The sequence below is a fragment of the Scleropages formosus genome, chromosome 22 (genome assembly GCF_900964775.1).
Source record: "Scleropages formosus chromosome 22, fSclFor1.1, whole genome shotgun sequence".
Taxonomy (NCBI): domain Eukaryota; kingdom Metazoa; phylum Chordata; class Actinopteri; order Osteoglossiformes; family Osteoglossidae; genus Scleropages; species Scleropages formosus.
The window spans coordinates 5763540-5788295 of NC_041827.1; the positions used below are offsets into that span (position 1 = coordinate 5763540).

At 43.3% G+C, this 24756-nt stretch overlaps 1 protein-coding gene across 3 annotated transcripts in view; it reads left to right on the top strand.

Annotated features, from left to right (window-relative positions):
- The first annotated feature begins 2947 nt into the window (after nucleotides 1-2947).
- iqsec2b (IQ motif and Sec7 domain ArfGEF 2b) overlaps nucleotides 2948-24756 on the top strand; it is a 78270-nt gene continuing 56461 nt past the window's right edge. For 2 of the 3 annotated variants that reach the window (XM_029247740.1, XM_029247742.1), the window contains exons 1-2: nucleotides 3430-4301; nucleotides 5310-6427. In XM_029247740.1, coding sequence (XP_029103573.1) covers nucleotides 5940-6427 — 488 coding nt within the window. In that variant the 5' untranslated portion in view covers nucleotides 3430-4301; nucleotides 5310-5939. Of the gene's footprint in view, nucleotides 3358-3429; nucleotides 4302-5309; nucleotides 6428-24756 lie in introns of those variants that run through there. The other variant, XM_029247741.1, reaches the window with a different exon arrangement.

Consider the following 24756-nt stretch of genomic DNA (forward strand, 5'->3'; position numbering starts at 1 on the left):
TGTTTAGGGTAGCAGAAATTTGTAGGGCGTTTATTTGCACGGAAGCATAAATATGTAAATAAATATGCGCATAAACACACAACGCGCATAAGCACAGAGCCGACAGAGCGCCTCCGAATGCGAATTCGAATCGGGAGAGACGGGAAGAGAGGGAGAGCCGGAGAAAGCGGAGGTGAGCGCGTAGTTTTGTAACACATGAATAATGAAGGCCGCCGTGTGGGCGGCCCGCGACTTTTCATCGCGCTCTCTGCCTCTCCTGGGGAAACGGTGTATCAATCTGAATTTTTCTCCGCTCGCAGTCGTGTGCAACCAGACAGGCTCGGTGTCGTTTAATAATGGTGTCATACATGTAGGAAAAAGTCCCATCGGCAGCTCAGTGAACACGGTCTGCGTGCAGGGGGTTCTGTTCAAGGGCGGTCGCGCGCTTCTCTTCTGACCGATGCCGATGCTACACGTTGCGCTCGTCTTCGTCTCATTTTCGGTGCGACGGCTTTCGGCGCGGTCGTGTAACTAACACACGGCATCCGTGCTCATGAGCGAAGGGAGCCTCCGTTAGAGGCACTTAAGTGAATGTGAGCGATTAGGAAAGAGTGAAGAATGAAGATCGCAGCGGGTAAACCTTTTCTGCCACGGGCTCCAAATGATGATGCTTATTCACTGTAATGTAAAAGAAATTCTCGCGCTCTTACCCTGTTCGATGACTCTGTAAAGATAAAAGACATAAAAGAGCACCTATTCACTGCGGTAAGACTAGGCCACAGTGGTACTGTGGAAGAATCCTGTTCTGTGACCTTGCGGCACCAGAAAGGACTCGGGGATGCTGAAGAGGTGTTGGGCGTCGTGGTGGTTCATCCCATTCCCACCCTCCCTTCTCAGGTACGTCGCTCTGCGCGATGTGAGTGAAGAGTGGAGTAGGGTTGGGATAAATAGAGTCGACAGAGCAGCAATGAAACATCAGTGGGGGAGCGAAAGAGTGGAGGAACACGGGGGAGCCTGGAACGTGCCACAGGAAAATTACCACCGCTCGTGGGACTACAGCGGTAATACCGATGCTGTTGAACAAGAGTCCGGAAAAAATAAAGAGTGAAATGACAGAAAGGGGAAAGGAGGTGGACCGGACTGGACTACACCATGACAGCATTGCACCAGGGTTTAAACACTGATCATATAAATATAGCACCATGCAACAGAAATTTTATGTTGATTTTCTTTTGCATTTTTTTTCCGTTCAGTTTTATTTGATCAATCATACTTTTGGTATTAGTTTCTACTACCTGTCAGTTTTTAGGAAAATATTCCACATTCTTGAAACTAGCAAATTTTGGCCAGATTTTAGACATTTGCAAATCTGGACAAATTTTGGCAAATTCCAGTGCCTTGTAGGATCTGATTCTTTCTAGAATGTTCTGATGCCTTCTAGAAGCACAAAAGAGATAAAGAGAGACATCACAGAGGCAAGGTTGAGCGGATCTGTAAACGCTTCCTCGCCATAAGCTGGTCATTTGGAATCCGTAGCCATGCATTTGGCACAGAACAGGTACACTGTGCTGAGTAAAGCGCGCTCGGGGATTTTGAAGAAGACGTTGTGTTCCACAGTGCAGTCCATCTGAGGGAATTATCAGTGCCGATAATTTACCATCGCTCCATAGCTTCGACATTTCATTTCCTTTCGACATTTAACTCTCAGTCTCACTATAGGTGACATCCGCATAGTCGCCAGGATCTACTTACACCTTTCCTGACAGATCCTTACTTATTTAACTTCTGTTTAACTTCATTTCTGAATCTCGTGCATTGACAGCAGTCAGATTCCAAACAGAACTTTTGTAGCTTTGCTTTTTGGAGCAGCTGGTAGTGTAGTGGTTATAGCTGCTGCCTTTGAACCCGCAGAGTGCAGGTTTGAATCCCACCTCCAGTAATGGTACCCTTGAGCAAAGCACTGACCCTCAGTTGCTCCTGGAAAACTACCCGGCTATATAAATGGATGCATAACTGTAAGAAAATTAACACTGTAAGTTGCTTTGGGGGGGGGAAGTGTTAGCTAAATGAGGAAAGGTATACCCAAAAGCTGTATGCTGCTTTGAAGAACGGGGTGTGGTGGGTTTTGCAGGGTCCTGCTCGCCGGTGGGTCTGGTGTTCGAGTCCTACTTGGGGTGCCTTGCGATGGACTGGCATCCCGTCCTGGGTGTGTCCCCTCCCTCTCCAGCCTTACGGCCCGCGTTGTCGGGTCAGGCTCCGGTTTGCTGCGACCCCGCTCGAGACGACCGGTTTCAGTGTGCGTGTGCGCTTTGAAGAAATGTAAATGTAGTAAAGAGTTCACCGTGCTTGGAGGTGCACATTACAATGAAATTGCAGTGTTCAAGTGTGATTGTGGTATTGCAGCTCTCACAACCGCCCACGCCGTGCAGTGTCACAACCCGCTCCTGCGCGGTGCCGGCACTCACCTGCTGCCCGCCACATCTGTTCCGACAGGCTCGTGTGTGCGAGACACCATGCCTGTGCTCGTACCGCACTTCTACTTCGAGTTCACATCAATCCGGTTGTCCGTGGGAATATAACACTGCCCAAGGGTGCCGCGGCACCGATGCCGTGTTGTGCGTGTGAGAGGAAGAAGGATAAATGGCAACGGGGTATTCCTGTGTTTACTCGGCTATGTCAATAATGCGCCACGGATCATCCAACACTCTTTCACACTTTTTTTACATGAGGGAGGGAGAGGGGTGCGCAGAGAGAACCCGAGCCAGAGAGAGAAACGGAGATGGATGGTGGAGAGAGATGGAGAAATGGCAAATGGAGAAGGACTTGGAGAGAGAGGAATAAATGAGGAATGGAGAGGGGGGAAGGGGTGATGGAGAGAGAGAGAGAGAGAGAGAGAGAGAGAGAGAGAGAGAGAGAGAGAGAGAGGGGAGTTAGAAGGAGGAGGGGAGAGAGAGAGAGAGAGAGGGGAGTTAGAAGGAGAAGGGGAGAGAGAGAGCGAGAGAGAGAGAGCGCAAATCATGGCCGCCATTCTAGTACACCACTTGCAAGCAGGCACCACAAGTGGTTCGCTGGGGGCAAAATGACAGGGTAACGCATCAACCGCTTTACAGTCCGCACCAAGTAAGTGTCGGAGAAGTGAAGAGCAGGAAAACGCGCGAATCCTCCGAAAAAGAAAGGAGGAAACAACAGTGTCCCGCGAGCACATCCGCTCCGCAGCCTCCTCTCGCGCGGGTTCCACGGCGGAGCGGAACGGCGGCGCGAGGGACAGCGCGAGCGATGCGCGCGAGGGACCAGCAGGTGCAGCGGTGGCAGCTGGACCGACGAGAAAAGTGAACGCGCTCTGGCTTCTCCGGCCAAACGAGTGAAAAAATAAAACGCGTGGGTTTGACCTCGACAGTTTGGAAAGAGAAGCAACATCTGATCTGTGATCTGAATAAAAGCGTGTGGCTCGTTCTTTGGATTGAAATATGCTAAAGAAAGGCCTGTAGAATGTAATAAAACGGCTTTCATTATTATATAATACACCAGTGTGCGCCGCTGAGTAGACTGAGCGAGCCATGATTACATCTCTCACAATAACACGATGAATCGTCTTTCGGAATGTAACACAGCACGCTTCGAAATGGACCATCGTGTCTCAGACTCTGTCTATATGAAGAGGTTTTTATTCATTCAAATTTTTTATTGATGCTTTTGCGGTTTTTTTCTGGCGGCGAGTCGGCGGACTTCGCACCAGCGCTCCCGTCTCTCACCGCGCACCGTAGCGCGTGGACCCGCAGCGGGACTCGCGAGGAGCCTGAGCTTCAGCCTGAGGCGTCTTTTTTTTTTTTTAATTGAATCAACGGAAAACGAGGCAATTCAGAATTCTCATTCTGCGCTGAGAGAAAGTGAAAGTCGCGAGACCGCCGCTTACAAGCAATATGCACAACTGACCCGAGCTGAAAACTACTGCAAGGATTTTTGAATATATGTAGAATATATGTTTTTTCCCCTCAGAAACGCACGTCGCCGGAGCGCGTGCCACGAGGGAGGGGACTATGCCGCGGGCGCGCGCCACTTCTACGCGTTTCACGGAGCGAGTGGGATCAGTCTTTACATCTCGCCACGACTCGCAATGTCCGTGGCAGAATAAAAGGTAAATATTGGTGAGGAACTTGTGAACGCGGGAGCTTCGCGTCACATCGCAAGGGCTGAGACCCGACGAAGCGCCTCACCGACCGACAGAGGGAGGGGGGCGGACCGAGGAGACGCAAGTTCCACCTGAAGCCAACACCGCAACGTGGCGGAGAGCAGAAAAACAAAAAGCAACTAACACGACGACTGTGAGTTTTCCTGTTCTCGTGCGTCGTCATGTGTTTTCTTTTCCCTTCCCTAGAGTTTAGAGAGGGGGAGACAGTCAGTGCACAATAGAAGTAAATCGTGGGGAGGTGGGGCGAAGAATATCTTCAACTCCCAAGATTTAAGTCCCAGCAGCTGTCTTTCCTCTGGATTTCGTGTCGCCGTTTTTCCTCAAACACATGTCATTGATTTTCTCTCATCCACCACATTGTCTTTTGGGATGAAAGAAACCCTTTTTGTGGGACAGATAATAGTTTCAATTGAAGTACTCCATAATAATTAAAAACGACTGAAGTGAAATGGACAAGAAGAAAGAAGAAAACTCTTTTTGAAATCTTAACCGTTTCCTTTTGGGGAAAAACTGACGTATTTACCCACCGTAATCTATTCTTATTCCATATATTTGTAAAGTGCATCTTTTTGCTGTCAGCCTGGTGCCCTCCTTTCCAATGAGTTATTCTTACTAATTTTGTACACCACTAAACTTGGTGGCACAGCGAGTAGCGCTGCTGTCTTACACACAATGCCTGGGTGGTGCGAGAGGATCCGATGTGGGTTTGATCCCAACAGTCTCAGTCTGCGTGGAGTTTGCATGTTCTCCCTGTGTCTCTGTGGGTTTCCTCCAGGTGCTCTGGTTTCCTCCCACACACAGTCCAAAAACATGCTGTTCAGGCTCACTCGTGGTGTGTGAGTGACACAGAGAGAGTGTGTTCCACTCATGTACGGATGAGTGACCCGTCGTAAGCCGTGTAAGTCACCGCGGTGAATAAGGGGTGTGGGCTGATAACGCTACATGGAGTTCATTGGAAGTTGCTTTTGAGAAAGTGTCTGCTAAATAAATAAATGTAAACCAGGACTGATAACAACATTGTGGTTCAAGAGTTTACATTTACATTTATTCGCTTAGCAGACGCTTTTCTCCAAAGCAAATTTGATAGAAGGTACAGACCTGTAATCACTGGTAATTTCTGTGTTTCATTTCTCTGTTTCAGGCATTTGAGGATTATGGAGGAGTTGGGAAAGAAAGCATGATTAAAGATCTGCAGTTGCAAGATCATTTTTTGGGGAGCAGAAGATCAGGGGATGGAGGGGTAATAAACAGTTCTCTGTCAACCTTGCCTGTTTCTCTCTCCTGTTGTACGACTTCTTGGCTGGCTGGATGTTAATGATATCCCTCCAAACCACCCACCTCTTGTTTATACTTCTTCTGAGTGCTTTTCATTTCCTTTCATCTGAGGATGCAGAACTGATAGACTGTTGCCAGTGAAGACCTCCTCCCTACTCTAATTCCATATCTGGACTACTTACTTGGATCTGACTTTGGTGGATTGAATAAAACATTCCCTGTACCTCACAAGAATATTTCCTTCACTTTATTGTAATGTTTGTTCAATAATTATGCTTTGGATTGTAACTTGAAAAGTCACATTCATCCTGAAAATTCACTTCTCCTATAAAATTCAGTTTGAGATTAAATGTAGAGAAAAGACTACCCAATCCTTCAGGCCTTTACTGCACAATTCTTCTCCCCCCCACTTCTCAGTGGGGGGGGGGGACCAGAAAATCAAGGGCCGGGCAATCCTGGCTCATGCTTATGTTGACCTGGAACTGAGGCCTTGACCATGGAAGCGGGCCAAGGCACCCCAGAGAGCCCCAATCGGGCTGTTGAGTACCTGCTAGAGCTCAACAACATTATTGAGAGCCAGCAGAAACTCCTAGAAACCCAGAGGAGGCGCATAGAGGAGCTGGAGGTCCAGCTGGACCGCGTGAGCCAGGAGAACAAGGACCTCCGACTGGATCGCGTGAGCCAGAACAATGATCTCCGCCATCCCCGCACAACAGAGTCAGCCGCTCCTGCCCATCAGAACCCAACAGCCTCAGATCCTGCTTGCCAGGTCAACTCCCACAGCAACAGCGGCAATGGCAGCGGGACCGGTGGTGGCGGAGGCACCAACACTAACCCCACTCCTCCTCCGCTGCCAGCACGGGAAAGGCGTGGCCATGCCAGGCTGACCCGTGGGCTGTCGTGCGGTTCTGCTCCAGTGGAAAGGGACAGACAGGACCGTGTGGACCGCTGCAGTGCCAGCCACGCCAATACTCTCCAAAGGCAGTGAGTTTTCCCCATATCCCTTGTTTTGGTATTCTGCGTGATACTCAGTGATGAAGCCGCTTGGTTGCGTATGCAGTGCTTAAATGACCGATGCATGAGGTGCGAACGTAGTCCTCGTAGCTGCATACCACTGATAAGCCTTATTAATGGTTTGAGGGAAATTGGAATAGACAGCTACTCTGATGCTGAGGTGGACTGATGTACATCCTCTGTTTCATAGGCATAGGGTTATAATTTGTTACCCTCTATGCCTATTGTCTGCTATAGATTGCTCTGTTCCCAAATTTGCTGTAGTGAAAAGGTCACGTGGTACAGGTTGTTGCACGTATAATTCCTTGGAGGTGTTTATTTTAACCTTTTTGGGTGAAAAAAATTGCAGTTAGAGAGTCATAAATGATAAATTGTCACCAAATTTCCTTTGGGCCACAAGTTATCCAGTATAAAATACATGATTAGTGGTACCTGTCTGAGCTACAGGTGGAATTTGGCCGTAACAGCTCATCTTGAAGCAGGATTGAATATTTACTTTCAGGTGTAAATTTTTGATACAGAAGCTGTTCCATGACCAGTACATGTGAGCAGTTCCGAGCTTGAGCACCTTAAAATTAGTTTATTTACATGCCCAGACTTTTGATTTGCTTATTTTAAATGCTGGGCCAGATCTCTGTCAGCAGCCGCCTGATGCACTTGTGTGTGACAGTCACAACATACATGCTTGTGAGCACAATGGAAGTATTTACAGTTGTGGGCTTATACATATTGGTGCCAAAACAGCTTGTAGATTTGCTTTTAATGACCAAACTCCACAAATTAAGCACTTTGCATTTTTGGATATTTTGTTATATTGGTGGTTTAATCTGTGTAGCTCTAGCTTGTCTATTTTAATTCATGTGACTTGACCCAGGTAACTCTGCTGATATAATTAAACTCTCTCTATACTTTTAGCCTGGAGAAAATTGAATTTCAACTGACCTGTTTTTCATCTTTTGAGCTTTATTCTAATGAAATAGGAAGAATATTTCTAGATGTTGCCCATGCTTAAGTTTATGACACTTGCTGAAGACACTGCTTAAAGCTTAGATGCCTAAGCTGACATAACTGTAGTGCCTCTGTATTGCGCAGACCTCTACAGTTTTGCAAAAATGGCTGTTTTTGTGTAGACTTTCATAATTGTAACTGAGGGAGGATAAAATTAAGCTGTCCTTCAGACTGCATGGAATTTTGACTGACATATTCTGTGTGTGGATGTGTCTGTTTACATGCAGACACATATACATTTATTTATTTAGCAGACACTATTCTCTAAAGCAACTGCCAATGAACTAACTCTATGTAGTGTTATCAGCCCACATACCTTATTCACCAAGGTGAGTTACATTGCTAGATACACTACTTACAATGGGTCACTCATCCATATAACAGTGGAACACACTCTCTCTGTCACTCACACACTATGGGGGAGCCTGTACAGCATGTCTGTGGATTGTGGGAGGAAACCAGAGCACCCCATGGGGAGAACATGCAAACTCAACACAGGCTGAGCAGGGATGAAACCCACATCCTTTCGCACCACGCAGGTGCTGTGAGACAGCAGCAGTACTCATTGTGCCACCTGGTATACATACACTTAATAGTAAATTGAGCAGGACTGGACCTACCAGCTCTCCAGTTTTGTTTTCCTGTGTACTTAATGTACTGTACACGTCTGTCGTATGTGTTAATATTGGTCTTATGTTACTCATGCATTCTATGTTTCACTGACAGTTTGTTGCTTTTGATTTTCAGGTTCTAGAAGGTGTAGGTTTTGATGGAGCTGTAGAACCTTCTGGTGTGTAGGCTGTATTAGGTCTTTAGTGTGAGAGCTGTAGTTGACAAACTAAAGGCAAATCATTTATTGTAGCCATCTCAGCATTGGAGGTATATAGTACATACTGAAAGTACAAAGCACTGGTTCTCCAGTCTTTGTTACTAACTTAGTATGTCATTTTCATTCTGTCTGAGAGTTAATAGGACTGTTACTCACAATTTACTGTACTTAATATACCGGAAAATTCACTGACCGTAATGTTTTTGTTGCAGTGGGATGTTACAGTGTGTGTGGTATGGGGGTTATTCCATATGTGTGGGTGATGGAAAAGGCAGAAGTAATTTTATGTATTGTTTCTCACTGCACCCCCTGTTTGTTTTTCCCCTTTCTCTTGTAGTTTTCCACTTAGTTCTAATACTGACACTTCAGAAATACTGGAACTATAAAGCTAGTAAATGCTTTGTTTTATTAGTTATGGTATCATTTTGTTGAAGTATCATATTTACAATGTAGCTATGGTTATTCTCTAGAAACTGAAAATGTTAGAAATTTAAGATCATGCGATCTGGAGTGCGAAACTGTATTAGAACTGATTAAATATTAGAGTATCTCTAATTCTATATATAAGGTAAGGAGGGTCAGTCACAGATGGATTTTTACCTCAGTTTTTTTAATCTCTTCATCATAACTTCTGTGTGATGAGAGGTCCTTAGTACGTCATTAAGATTTCGGAAGACCTTGCAGGGAAACTTAAATGTTTGAGCACAACATTTAATAAATAACATTTACAGTATTTTGCCGACTCTTTTTCCAAAACAAGTTACACTGCTAAGCTTTTTATAGTGATTTACCCATTAATACAGCTGGGTAGTTTTTACTGGCACAGTTGAGAGTAAGTAACATGCTCAAGGGTAGTCAAGCAGTGGTATGCGACTGCAGGTCCTTTTAGTGGAAGGCAGCAGCAGTTACACCCACTATGCATGTCCTGCCCTTGCAGCAAACATTCTGACAGCACCGTCTGTTCATAGTGTAAAGCGCTACCATGGGCCTGGTATTTCTGCAAAGGTGTATACCTTGTCTTCTGCAGTTAAAATACATCTGCTGGCACAAATTCTGGTGGCAAATACACACGCACACACACACATTTTCAGAACCGCTTGTCCCATACGGGGTCACGGGGAACCGGAGCCTACCCGGTAACACAGGGCGTAAGGCCGGAGGGGGAGGGGACACACCCAGGACGGGACGCCAGTCCGTCGCAAGGTACCCCAAGCGGGACTTGAACCCCAGACCTACCGGACAGCAGGACTGTGGTCCAACCCACTGCGCCACCGCACCCCCTGGTGGCAAATAACAGGTTAAAAATAAAGTATCCACTACAGTAATGTAAAGGTTAATGTGGGGGATGGTTGTTTCTGCATTTGACTAAAATAACTTGCATTGACCAGACAACATCTTTCCCACATGAGGTGAATGCCATTGGAACATGATGATAGGTAATGGGTGAAGAAAAACGTTGTGTACGTCGGGATGTCTTCTGGTAGAAATGTGACAAAGTGAAAAGCATCTTGCACACATTGGGATGATCTATTGGGACACCCATGATTGACAATTTTAATGTGTGTTTTGTAAATTATTGTCATTTGTGCTCACTTATTAAGGAGATTGTTTGTGGGTGGATTACAAGTGAGTTCAATGTGTTTGCACATCTATACTGGAGAAGCTGGGGGGAGGTGTAGAGATAAAGAGGCAGCACAAGAAGGGAGGAGGTGTGCTGAAAGCTGAGCCATGTGAGAGGCACACAGAATGAATTCAGCCCAGAGAGCGCGAGTGGGCGGGAGGGAGAAATGGAAGGAGAGGAGTGAAAAAGGGTATTCAGGCAAAGCGTAACATTAATTGCATAATTGTGTTGGGAAGAAAGAAGGGCCGTGTGCTAGGAGAGGGGAGAGGGGAGAGAGTAGGAGTCTATGTGGGAGGAACGACGCAGAGGATGTTGGCTGGTAGTGGAGGAAGGAATCCTGTTACACCTTGCAGACCTATGCTGCACTGGTGCACCGGGAACTGGGGATGGGACCACATGTCCATTTTTCCAAAGTTTGTGTGTATACAGGATGAACCTAGGTGTATAAGTACATATGCATTAACATACAGCATGTCTGTGTGATGGCACATACTTCGTAGCCAAAAATATGTGGACATACGCACACCACATTCATACGTGCTTGTTGAATGTTTAATTTCAAAACCATGAGTGTTAATATGGAGTTGCCCCATCCCTCTTTGCTGCTGTAACAGCCTCTGGCTGCAGGGATTTGTTACCATTCAGACACAGGAGGATCATTAAGGTCAGGCATTGATGTTGTGTGTTCGGGCCTGGCTTGCAGTTTCAATTCATCCAGGTGAACAGCTCCCATTGCCACTGTTGCTGTGGTTCCAGGTGACTGATGGGGTTCAGGTCTGGGCTCTATGCAGTCCAGTCGAGTTCTTCCACACCAGACTGAGTAAAGCATATCTTTGTCCTCTGCAAGATTGTAATACTGGAACAGAAACATATCCTCCCTAAACTATTGCCACAAAGTTAGAAGCACAAAATTCTCTAAAATGTCATTGTATACTGTAGCATTAAGTCTTCTTTCAATGGAATTAAGGGGCCTAGCCCAAACCATGAAAAATAGCCCCAGACCATTATTTCTCCACCACCAAACCTTACAGTTGGTATTTTGCATGGAGGCAGGTAATATTTTCCTGGTACCCTCCAAACCCAGATTCTTTCACCCTGCCAGATGGTGAAGCATGATTTTCTACTGCAGAGAATGCGTTTACACTGCTCCAGAGTCCAATGGTGGCAAGCTTTACACAACTCCAGCCGATGCTTGGCATTGTGCATTTTGATCTTAGGCTTGTGTGCAGCTGCTTGGCTGTAGAAACCCAGTTCATGAAGCTCATGACAAACAGTTCTTGTGGCGATGTTGCTTCCAGAGGCAGTCTGAAACTTACCAATGTGTTTTGCAACCAAGGACAGACGAATTCTACGTGCAACACGCTTCAGCGCTCAGCAGTCCCATTTGGTGAGCTTATGTGGCCTACAAATTTGCAGTTGAATTGTTGTTGCTCCTAGATGTTTCCACTTCACAATAACAGAATGGTTGAGCAGGACAGCTAGCAAGGCAGAAATCTGAAGAACTGATTTGTTGGAGAAATGGTATCCTATGACAGTGCCTCACTGAAAGTCAATGAGCTCTTTACTACATCCCATTCTACAGTAAATGTTTGTCGAAGGTGATTACATGGCTGTTTTCTTGATTTTATGGACCTGTTAGTAAGGGGCATCTCTGAAATACACACACACAGTCTGAAACCACTTGTCCCAAGCAGGGTCATGGCAAACCGGAGCCTAATCCGGCAACACGGGGCACAAGACTGGGGCGGAAGGGGACACACCCAGGACGGGACGCCAGTCCATCGTAGGGCACCCCAAGCAGAACTCAAACCCTAGAGCCGCACAGAGCGGGACTTGACTAAATCCATTGCGCCACCGTGTCCCCCCATCTCTGAAATAACCAAACCCAGTCATTAGAAGGAGTATCCACATATTTTTGGCCATGTAATATGTGAGCATGGTTGTATGTGTATGGTTGTCTTGGAGTTAGTGAATAGTTTTCTGTATGTCCTGAAACTGTCACTGAAATTAGTTCCATTCCTGTTGCTCATAGGAGACTAAAAAGCAAATTTATACTTCTGCAACACTGTCTATGCAGCTGCGGGTCTGGGAAGTACTGAAAGTAATGAAGTTTATCTAAGGGGGTAGGAGCCATAGAATAAAAGTCAACTTGTGATTGACTTTTGTGTAGGTAGCTTTGTGTTGTTTTATGTAGCACTATGGTCCTGGAGGAACGTTGTTTCATTTCACTGTATACTGTACCAGCTGTATATGGTTGAAATGACAATAAAGCCACTTTCACTTTGAAAATCAAAAGTGTGATTTTCAAGGTAGGGTGGGGTGAAAAAGTGGTTTACCGTTACGCTTACATCTTTTGACTGGGGGGGAACAAATGCAAAGAACTGGAGAACATCTAACCTCTGCACAGACAGAGCCACATTTGAACCCAAATCTATAATCACAGCCCAGAAACTGCGAGGTGCCAGTATTATCTGCTGTAGAACCTTGCTGCGCCAGTGTTTATATATATATATATATGAATCAAATACAGTGATCTTCCACGATACGAATTTTGGAGTTCCACAAATTCAATTTTAGCACTAGCTTCATTTAATACCCCAGTTTTGACTTATGAGCCATTTCTCCTCCTGACAGCTGAGCAGCACGAGACATTTACATTTTCTTTTTCTCATTAACAGATGCTTTCTTTCAATGCAACTTGATTCAATTGTCTCAAGCTGACACTTATATCCAAAGCGATTTATAATCCTAGATACACCTCTGTCAACTCCGTACTATCATCTACCCATATATACATTAAATAACACACACACACACCCATGCATACACAGGGACACACGGAATATATATGGGGGGAATTTATATGTATGTTAATTCTGTGTTTATTGCTGTTTTGGTTTCCTTTTTAAATTTATAATTAATTAAAATAATATTTTATAAATGTGTTTTATGTTATATTAATTTTTGTGTAAGTCCATGTTTATTGTAGCATATCCCATAAGGTTTATGTGGTGATGGTTAGGCACAGTTTTCGGTTTTATATATATAGTATTAGCAGCAGAACAGTGAAACACAGACACACCCATTCACACACTATGCCCTATTTAGAGTCACCAGTTCATGTGAAACACATTTTGGGCTATGGGACTATATTGGGGCACCTGTAGTAAGCCTTCACTTTAAGTGTACAGTATATAATGTATATGCACTGGCTGAAGCCAATAACTGTTTAACCCTAACACCACATAAACAATATGGGACATGCCAGAGGTGGATGTTGAAGGTTGCAGGTTCACCTTGTATTGTAATACCCTTAAGTAGGGCACTTAGCCTGCATTTCGTTAGTAAAAAAATTACGCAGCTGTTTAAACAAGTGCATTATCGTATGTTCCTCAACTCTATACGCTGCGTTGCGGAAATGCATCAGCTAAATGAATAAATGTAAATAAGTGAAGGTATGCAGCTGTACAGTATGACAGAGTAATTAATAGGGAAACTGTCTTGATGTGTCATGTTAACTATTAAAGTGACTGTCCCCATTTTAATGGTATTTGGGGATATTGTAGCTCATATGAGTGTCAGTTTTAGGGCTCAGGAATGCAAAAAAAAATTGTTTGTCTTTAAAATTAATGGTAATTATGTCTTGGAGTTATGGGAATCCACCTTAGAAAGGGTTTTTATCCATTCCCTTTGTAAAGCAGGGGAAGACTACATGTACGGGGTTGGAAAAATAAAGGAAATACCTCATGGAAAAAAAGTGTTGTCAAGAGCAATAGTTTCAAAAATAATGATAACATAAGCCAAATATAGATAAGCTGCATCAGCAAACAGGAACACTGGTCGCAAGTTGAAGCTCACTGATACGGTTGGATGGACATTTCACAGGATAGTTGCTAAATGCCACAAAAGTACAGCCTAAAAAATGACCACAGAATTAAATCAATAGCTCTGTAACCCAGTTTCTCTGGGACTAGGGATACTCTTTGCTGTTCTGAAGGTAAATGGTGATGCTACTCCTTATTATTAAGTCCTTGATATTGATATATTGCTGGGCATTTCTGTTATTTTGTTTGACCCCTTGAACATCTGTTTTAAATGTTTCATGGACAGCTTTCTGTGTGTTATTAGTTAGGCTGTGTAAGATTTGTCATTGTATTTTTTTTTTTATCTCATAAGAACAATCAGTGTAATAGCAAGGAAAACACATGGCAGCTTTCAGGTAGCTGGAGTACATATCTCTAAAGTGAGGAAGAAAGTGTCAACGCACCCATTTCAGTATGTTAAGGAAACATGCAAAACAACCAAGGACGGATTACAGTCTGCAAAAAAAATGTAAAACTGAAAAATACAGCAGATATTTTGGTACAGTCTCTGTGTTTAGGTCATATTCTCTATCCCTGAAGTGGAAGAGAAGGTATATCCCTGCAGGAGAAAAGATTAGAGACTGATGTAGACCTGCTGCAGCTTCTCATCTTTAATTGGCTGTGAGTATGAAATAGACAGGAAGGCCACACTGTGAGACTTGTACAGCTTGCTTTTAGCTCTGTGGCTGATTTTTGATTACATGAATGTAGATAGGCAACCCAGTATTTTACCACCTTAAAATCTGGAAACCTGTGGTTCTCGTACAAGTAGCATTTTTTCTGACACTGCGAGATAGGATTTATCTACTAAAGGAAAAGCTGGGCTTTGTGATTATTTACCGAAGTCTGCTGCTCTGTAGTCTTTAAAAGCTTCTTCGGTTTTTTTTCATCGCAATAAAATGTGCTCTTTCATGTTATATAAGATACAGGTCAAATTCAAAAGGCTGACAATATAATTGGTGAACAAAGTATCTGAGGTCTAGGAGTTAGAAGCCAGATGTGTCACTGAATAAACATACCAATAAGCATCACAAAATCAAAATGAGATAAATAGCATTTTTATTACAAACTAATAAAAAAAATTGTATGATACATTAAAGTCGACAAAGTTGTTTGCTAATGACACTTTACAAAATTGTATTCTGTGTTGCTTCCCTATACATATTACATAGTACAAACTCTGATTACAGTCGAAACACAGTTTCTTGGGACTGATTAATGCAATCTGTGCCCTAAAGGCATGAACAATTATTCTATTTATTCTAAGCTCAGATACAGCACAGCTGTTGATCTATACTTAAACCTAACACATCTTTAAATGAAAATGGAACAGTCCAGTGACTTGGAACTTTTATAATAAAAATCAATTGTTTTCTGCTGGAAATAATCATGCCTGAAATAGAAAGATATAAAAAATACATATGGAAACTTGTACGTGGGCATCAATGCCCAAAGACAAGAACAAACAAAGGCCTGCCTGCAGTATTGCTAAACTACAAAGAACTTTAGGTTTAAATCATTCTGTTTCCATCTTTCCATTGGTCCATATACAGAATATTACATCTGACTTTAAGCCCTTGTGCGGAAGGAAGGGAAACAGATGTGCACTGTGACAAGTCTTGACACTCAGTGACACTACAGCATTTTCAGATTATGAGTGCAGGTCTCTAGCAGAGATTTGAGTGGTAGCTGTAACCATCGGTATGACTGTGCTCCATAAACAAGGTTGTTAACCTGAAATTCCTCTGTACGGATGTCACAGATCAGGGTACTCAACCATGTCAGATGGGGTATGTTCCGTAGAGTCAAAGATGACTCCACTCCAAAAGTGGTTTTGCCTTCTTTCACAAATGTCTAAGGGACCCACACAAATATGGAAGAATGGCCAAACTCTGTGAGGCACAAGCTTTAGATACCGATCCTCCGTGCTGCTCTTAAACTGTGAAGTAAATTTAACAATAGTTATTATAATTTTATTGATTACATCAAACTGTTTTCACCAAAGTTACTTAGAGCTCCATAACAGAGCCCCAATATATTTTTACTGAAGAAGCTCTGATTAGGTCCCTTGCTCAAGGGTTCTATAACTGTGATGAGAGTTGGATTTTAACCACTATACTTTAAGGTATTGGCCAACCTTATATCAAGAGGTCTGCCCTTAGAAGCTTTTGGTCAGATTTTTTTAGATAATGTATTTGTTAAGCTCAAGTTGATCAGAGGTGTTGATTTTTTTCAATTAAACAAGTCATACATGAGTAATGGTCACATTTTATATTAGAATTAGCTTTGCCCTATTTTGTTCAATTTTTTAAGAATGTTTTTGTGTCTGGTCTTTTATTCAGTCATTGATTTTTTTTTTCATTGCTTCAAGTATTTTTTTTCCCATCTTTACCATTTTTCTAGTTGCTTTCATTCTTTGATGGTTTTCCTCATGTATTCTTAATTTGGAAATGTTTTACCGCATCAGAGATCTTGATTTTCAAGCAGATGTACTGTCACTTTCATCCTTCTTCTTGGGCTTCCTGTTCCTGTGCCTTGCTCCCTCTGCTACCTAATCCAGTGGCCTCTGCACAGCCCTTCATCTCTCCTCTCTTGAGAGCCATCGCTTCCTCAGATGTGTCCTTCTCTCTTCATTTTTCCTTCTGCTCCTCTCCGCATCCCTCCTACGTTGCTCCTTTTCTCTCTCTCTCTCTCTCTGAGATGCTGACAGATGGCATATCAGTGTGTGGGTCCCTCCATTTTTCTTTCCTTCTAGCTTGTTGAGGCTTTTGTTTTTCTCTTTCTGTTTCCCATCTCTTTATCATTAACACCTCTACCACCTCACAAAAGCAAAAGTAGATTCAGCATCATTGTGCTTAAATAAGAAGTCATTGATCTTATTTCTGAAATGCATACTCATCGACTTTTAACAATACAGTAGGAGAATCTTCTCATGCTTTAAACATCTGTTCATAACCATATTTGTACAGTTTCGGTGGTCCTCAGATTAGTAGTATCCATCTCCGTTTGACTTATTCCACTGTAACAGCAAGTCATTGATGTAATGCACTTTTTGCATTGTTTCCTGAGATGTCCAGAGAAAAGGCATCTACTAAATGAATAAATGTAAATCATGACACAGGGATCAGATCGACACGCACTCTTCTAAGTTACAACCCTGTTGTGCTCCACACTTGTTTTTTCCGCTATGAATCACTGTGTACCTTGCCGGGCAGTTGTTGGCATTGCACCAGAGTCCTCTCACTGGCAGCCTGTGACTCACAAGGCACCTGACAGAGTACTGTGACCTCTCAGTTGCTTGCAGTCAAGAGACTATAGCTGACTTTAGTCCTGACCTCTGCAACAGAACAGTGTTGATTTTGTTGTGAGCGCACGAGCTGAGAAAAGGAGGGAGGACTCTAACCACCTGAGCCACAGTTTGGTGTTTTTTTTTTTATTTTAAGGCAGAAGCATCTGCTAAGACGTGCTGCATAAAGTGCATATTCCTTCAGTAGACGTGAGTTAGCACAGTCTCTTCTCCCTAGACCTCTGTTTGGACCAGCTGGTCCCTCCCTCCCTCTCATGCTTGCTGTAAAGCCTATGGCCACATATACAGGCAGCGGGAGAGATGGCAGCTGGCTGGTGAACCATAAAGAAAATCCTCTCTTGTGCATTTGTATTCAGGCCTTTTCCATGTGACGCATTTCCTCTGTTCCGCCCCCATCCTACAGACGCACCTGTGTTTCTTGTTCCACACAGCCGGCCTCTTTCAGCACGCACCGGGTGTATGACGATTGATGTGGCGCTTTTGGCCCTTTTGGAAGAGTGTAGGCTGCATCCCTGGCCCTGTCCACTCCTTCCTCTCCATCTGGACTCACAAAAGGCATCCATGCGGCACTAAATCCATGCACACACAGCTATGATAGACTGCATCAGCCTCTAGCGTGACTGTGTCGCACTGCACTGCAGCACACCATCCTGTTCTGCATCACTTCCTCCGAACAAAAGCCAGCGGTCACAAACTTCAGTGCAGCCCCAGTGCTACTCTGCTGCAAACCAAGTTAATGTAGGATTAATCTTTTAAGGGTTGCTAAAATAGATGCATTATGTAATCGTGGTGTTTCGAATTTTTTGCTCTGCTGCATCAATTTCTGTCTGCGTAAAGTTTTTTTCAAGATTTGTACGACTGAAGCATTCACACTTTGTGCAACACAATGTGTCTAACACGCATTGTAATTATATAGGCACCTGAAGAATTTTATCCTATTATTCTAAACCTCGGGGCAAAAGTGTTACGTTGAGAAATATGTCAGCCCAGTATGAAGCGAAGCAAAGCATATCGCTTCCTCTGTGCCTGAACACTTCTTGACTCTCACAGTCTGTGGAATAAAGAATACCCTCAGTTCAGTGCTCTGGGGATGAAGTGCGACAGTTCGGGATCAGATTAATCCTATCATCTCAGAAGACTGGCCTCTGTGTATGTGTGCGCATGCAAGATTAATTGGTTTGACCTAAGTTTAATTACTGTTGCACCTGGAGGTGCTAATTACTGCTGTGCGTTCAGTCCGGCGTAGGCCTGTCTGTCTTCCCCTCCTGCCGTATCTGTCATTCTCTCTGCAGGCTCTCATAGCTCAGACTTCCATGGGGGGGGGGGGGGGGGGGGGGGTGTGCTGAAACCTCCAGTAGAGCAGTTGGGAGTTCCAGCGCTAGTGTTTAAAATAAACCAGGCCTGGAGAGGCTCCTGAGGTGAAATGCTACGTGTGTGTGTGTGTGTGTGTGTGTGTGTGTGTGTGTGGGTCTCGTACTGATTAATCACAAACCTCTCCTTTCTGAAATAGCAACTTTTGTATAAGGAAATAGTTCAGCCGCATGGCACTTAATCTCGAGCCAGCTTCTCAGCCATTGTTCAGTATAATAACAGGTTTTGCACTGGTTGCACCACGGTACTACTTTAGAACACAAATTGTCCTTTCACCTTCACACATTCACCTTCAGTGCAATTCATTAACATTAAATACAATGTAATTAGGGGGGCGTGATGGCATGGTGGGTTCAGCTGGCGCTCGCTGTGTAGCAGGTCTGAGGTTCGAGCCCTGCTTGGATGCCTTATGGTGGACTGGCGTCCCGTCCAGGGCGTGCCCCCTCCACCCTTGGCCCTGCGCCCTGTGTTACCGGGTTAGGCTCCGGCTTCCCGTGACCCCGCTTGGGACAAGCAGTTGTTGCCAATGGATGGACAATGTAATTACACCAAAGTGCAAACAATATCATAGACAAATGCGCACACACACACTGAATGAAACCGCTTCTCCCGAGCGGGGTCGTGGCGAACGAGAGCCTAACCAGGCAACGCAGGGTGCAAGACTGGAGGGGATGTACCCAGGACAGGACACCAGGCTGTTGCAAGGCACCCCAAGCAGGACTCGACCCCCAGCGGTACTCGGCCGAGCCTGCCGTGCCACCGTGCCCACCCCTTAGAAAAATGTAGTGGGGGGGAAAGTGAAAATAATTATGAAATTCTAATAAACATATTTCTCTTTTAGCACAAATAAAATGTCAGTATGTGGAGGCTGTCAGAGATCTTGCCAGCATTTGTACTGTAGCAGCAAAAAGGGTGTGCTGTATAAAAGAAAAGAAAAATTTTTCATTCCAATGTTCAGATGCTATTACACAGTGAACAAGTAAGTGCATTCTACGAGTGAAAGCAGGAACCATTTTAGTAGGTATTGTATTTCTCTCCTAATATTTTACTCCTAATTTCCTCTGCCAGAGATAATGGGTTTACTGATGACATTCATTTATCATTGCCATTGGCATGTGGCACGTTATCCTTGCTGTTAGTCAAGTGTGAATTTAGCATATTACGATTCATAAGCATACTGCCAGAAATGAGTTTATAATCAACAGCAGTGTCTGAACTGGGCTGGTACTCACCTGCAGGCAGCAATTCTTATTGGGTACCACCCCCTTTCATTAAGAAAGCACTCTTTAGTTAGAGACCCAGCACTTTTTTATTTCACTTAAATTGCCAACAAGAGCTTTATCACATCATCCAGTATGGTATAGAATTGTGAATAACTGATTACGTGAAAAAAAGATTGTTAGTATTCAGCGTGTGCTAAATGGCAGTGCCTTAGAGCTATCATCAGCCTTACTCCAACACGAAGAACCCGATGAACAGTTAAATGGGCGCTGAATTTGCGCTAATGGGGGGGCTCTGAATATGATGTTTGATCTTACCAGTGTTTGAAGAGAAACACCGTTAAGATTCTTAGAATATTAATATGGTTTGTAGTTATATTTCCCTTCTGTCTTCTGGGTGGATTAATCAAGAAGAACATCAGGTAGCACAGTGACTGAGGGCCCGGAGTCCTCACCAAACATTACCATTTCAAGTCCTGTGAGGACCTTTGCCATCATACGTTTGTGCCATTAAATGATCTTTCATCAGAGATAATAAACTAATTATAAGTGTAAACATGGCTTCTGCGAAATTAATCATATTCATGTGCCACCTGCAGGCCCTTCTTGGAAAAATACTGGTGTAGTGTGGTTTTACATCTATGCTTTTAGTTTTATTCAATATTTTGAAAGATACTGATTTTGAATGCAACACTGCCTTCAGCATGCATCAGTAATGCGCACTACAATACTTTAATAATCACTTGCATGATCTTTGCTTCTTGTGTACAGTATTAATGTATGTAATTTTGCTCAAAGAATATTTGAACATATATTTTTTTGATTCTAAATGGAACAGATCATACTACTGTATAATGTACTTTACAGCAATCTCAAGGTACATTCAAATCTCTTAAGTACAGTGAAATGGCGGTAGCGCAGCAGGTTTGGCTGACTTCTGCTCTCTGGCGGGCCTGGGGTTCAAGTCCTGCTTGGGGTGCCTTGCAATGGACTGGTGTCCCATCCTGGGTGCGTCCCCTCCTCCCTTGGCCTTGCACCCTGTGTTGCTGGGTTGGGCTCCAGTTTTCCACAGTCCTGCTTGGGACAAGCACTTTCAGTCAGTGTATACAGTAAAATGTATGTAAAAGCAGTTTATCCAGTAGGAGACTACATGAGATTGCACTGTAAGTACCTGTTAGTGAAGACTCTTATGATTTGTTTTTTGTGACCACAACTGCTGCAATGCTTTTTTCGCTTACATTTGTTAACATTGAAATTAAATTTAATCTAATTGACTTCAAAATAACCAAAATATGGCTACTTCCTTTTCTCTAAAACTATTGGCATTTAATCCCAAGAGTGGAAACAATTATTACTGTTCATAAAAATGCTGCACCTACGTTTCGATGTGTCTGCTGACTGTGATTTTCTCTTATCTGAGAAAAGTTATCAGCTTTGTCAGGTACTCACATGCTGTGATAAGTGTTAACTTCTGTGCATCTGTATTGCTTTGTATGCCGTCATTTCAATTATCTTTTTAATTCTTTTTAGTAGAAGCAATGGAGAAATTATCTTTTTAATTTATGAATGAATGAAGCTTCTGAAAGTCACATTTGTTCTCTTTTTATACCTCTTATCATTGTTTTTATAGACATTAAATCATACACGGCTCAACTGTGCAGAATTAGTAATTCATACTGCGAAGAATTATTGCATTATGTTGATAATGTAAGAAAGTAACATTTCTTGAAAACAACTAAAAAATAATCAAGAAAAATTCATTTTAATTAACAGTGACCCAGGTAGTTGCTGTGGATGCTCTACTGTTCTTACAAAAGGAAAATATTATATCCGTTCAATTCTGTTCAATTTAGTCACTTTAGTAAATCTGCTGCAAGTAGGAAATAATTTGTTTGCATAATTATGTAAACAACTGCACTGTTAACATTGCCACAACTACTGACATCCTGTGCTGTTGTTCTCTCGTTAAATATGGGCATCAGAGATCAGGGCAGAGCAAATAAGCGGAGCAAATAATTATTTTTAGGAATTATCTGTGCGCTATGATGGACTGGCACCCTGCCATGGATTTACCCTCAATAGCCTAGTGCTCTGTGGTTCCAGGATAGCCTCTGGATCACAACAACCATGACTTGGACAATGATTAATGACAGTGAGTGAGCGAGGAAGGAAGGAATAATGCCTGCCTCCTGGAAACAATATTAATATTCTTTGAAAAGTAGCATGGGTGTTATTTTTGCTCAGGATGTGAAACAGTATATTTGAAAAAAATGGCACTGCATTATCCATAAAAAACTACTACTGATAATAACAACAGTAACAACATGTCTTTTAAAACATGCCAGTCATCCAATCTTTTCCACGATTTAGAAGAACGCCTGATGTTACACTATGTGGTGGTGATGAAGGGGGCATCTCACTCCGTTTCCCCCCATGCACTAGCTTTGTCCCCCACACTGCAGATATGACTCAGAGGAGCTCTTCAGTTCGCTTTTGTGTCTCTCACATGCTCACTCTGCCTTTCTGCCTTTTATTGCCGCTCTCTCCATTTCTCTCTCTTTCCTCCTTTTCTATCCTTCTTCTCAGTTCCGATCTTGCGCTTCTTCATCTTTTCCTTTTGCTCTGCCTGTACCTGGGGATTGTTTTTTTTTCCCATGGAAAGCCCTCTGAAATATGGTCAGAGTGAGCGAATGAACGAGCAAGTGTATGTGTGGGTTCCTAAGCGAAAGAGTGGGAGTATGAGTAAGTGCTCAACTGAAAAAGGACTTTTGAAACACCAAATGTCAGCTATTTCCTGGGACTGAACTGCCTGCATGATCCTGATTCCATTTAGCAATGCTGTGTTGTTGCTGCGCTGACAAGAATCTTAATTAAAACAGATAATGTTGCTAAATCCTTCCAACAAAGGACACAACCCTGGCTTTAACAACAAACATTGGGGGGGATTTTGGGAAATGAGGGAGAATTTAAAGAAAGGCATAATGGGAAAGGGATAATAATGGATGTTTATTTTGTGTCACAGCAAGACATTTTCCTTTTAGAGTAGCTCCTAAATGTGTGTTGTGGATTTAATTATTATGAAAGGTCACTGGTGCAACACCTTGCTTGTGTCAAAATAGCAACATTATTTCTGTCTGTGGCACATATGTCATTATGCTTGCACAGATTTCTACAGACAAATGTAAAACTAATAAGACATCTGTAATGAAGTGGTGCTGAGAACACAGCTCAAAACCCCACTACTGGATTTGCCGTGTGCAGTCAGAAGTTTTACACATAGAGTCTGAAACCACCTGTCCCAAGCAGGGTCGCAGTAAACCAGAGCCCAACCCGGCAACACAGGGCGTAAGGCTGGAGGGGGGGGGACACACACACACCCAGGACAGGGCATAAGGCGGGGGGGGGGGACACACACCCAGGACAGGACACAAGTCCACCACAAAGCACCCCAAGTGGGACCTGAACCCCAGACCCGCCAGAGAGCAGGACCCTGCCAAACCCGCTGCACCACCACACTCTGAGGGGCTTTAGTCTCCTTTAATAGGATGTTTTGGACCTCAGTTTGTCCTTCCCTTCAGATGCACTTGAAATAAAAACTGTACATTTCTAAAGGAAGGTGTGTACCTTCCTGAAATAGCTTCCTTAACCTACTCTTATTTTCACCCTCGCACACCTCCGGCAGCATACATCATTCTCAGTGGCACTGCCATTTAGAATGAAAAATTTGCAGGGCATAATTTAGGTACCACAGCAGATAAATTGCAGTAGATGGAACAGGTTAGCATATTAAACTTTGTTTGAATGATAGAAGCAAGACATGTTCTCCCATGTCCCATACATCTCATAAAGTGTACTATTTAACATTTTTACTGACTGCTGATACTTTACGTTGACTTTTTGCCAGAACTACATTTTTTCTTTACATAAATTCGATTAGAATTTTGCCACACATTTCCCTCTTCGAATGAAGCATGTGCTGAGGTTCTTCCCGTAACTGTATGCGCTGGAGGGCATTTCCTGTGAAGCACTGTCATCAGAGGTGCCTGACCACCTTTAATTTATGCCCATTAAGCAGGGCTTCCAAACAGCCACTAATTTGTCTCTGCTAATTTTTTTGTCAAAGTCCAGGTGGCCTTTTTCAGGCCTGATTTCTTTCCATCCTCAGCTGCGCATGGAGCCAAACACTGGTTCCTATGTAAGCGAATATCAAAATGTATTCATTTCAAAAGCAGTGACCTGAGCGTCCACAGTTTTGCCATCCTAATATAGCACTGATGATTGCTTGTTAACATAAACTGCATCCAGTAAAACATCCAGCTACATAAAGGTGTAAAGTGAAAATTATCTGCAAAGTAGTTATTGTCCTTTTTAGAAAATAGATGGAAGGTAGTGTAGTGATTTGTGCTCTCGCTTTACAAACGAAGGTTCTCTGTTCTTGCTACGAAATCCCTGATCGAGGTACTTGGAATTTCTCCATTAAAAACTACCAAGCTGCATAAATGCGGAAATCATTTCAAGTACCTTATATGAGAAGTGTTTGATAAATTAATCAATAATAAAGTCAAAAGTCTTGTAATATTTTGAAATATTTATGCCAACATTATTATTAAATGTAAACCACGCTTTTTAAGCTTTGTACTCTGCATTACTTGAATAGACTTTACATGTTAAACTTTAGAGAAGCTGTATTTCATCAGAAATTCAGAGCATTCTCAATAACTACAATTTTCCTACTTTTTCCTAGTGATTTGCTAAAACGAGGCCCAATGGCCAATCTGAAGCGCGTGGCACGACGGCGCAGCAAATAGCTCTGTCTCCATAGTACCTGGAGAGGACCTGAGAGGACCTGCTTTGTTCCCAGTCGGTGTAGAGTTTACATGGGTTTCCTCCTACTGTCCAAAGAGCTGTTTCAGGAGGATAGTTGACTCTAAATTCTGTGTTTGCGTTTCATTTCCATTGGTCTATAAGTGAGTGATTGATGCAGGTGACGTATCTAACACTGTAAGTGACTGTGGACGAAAAGGTGACAGCTCAATATTACATGGTATTCACTTTAAGTATTCCCTTGCTTAGGAGAAAA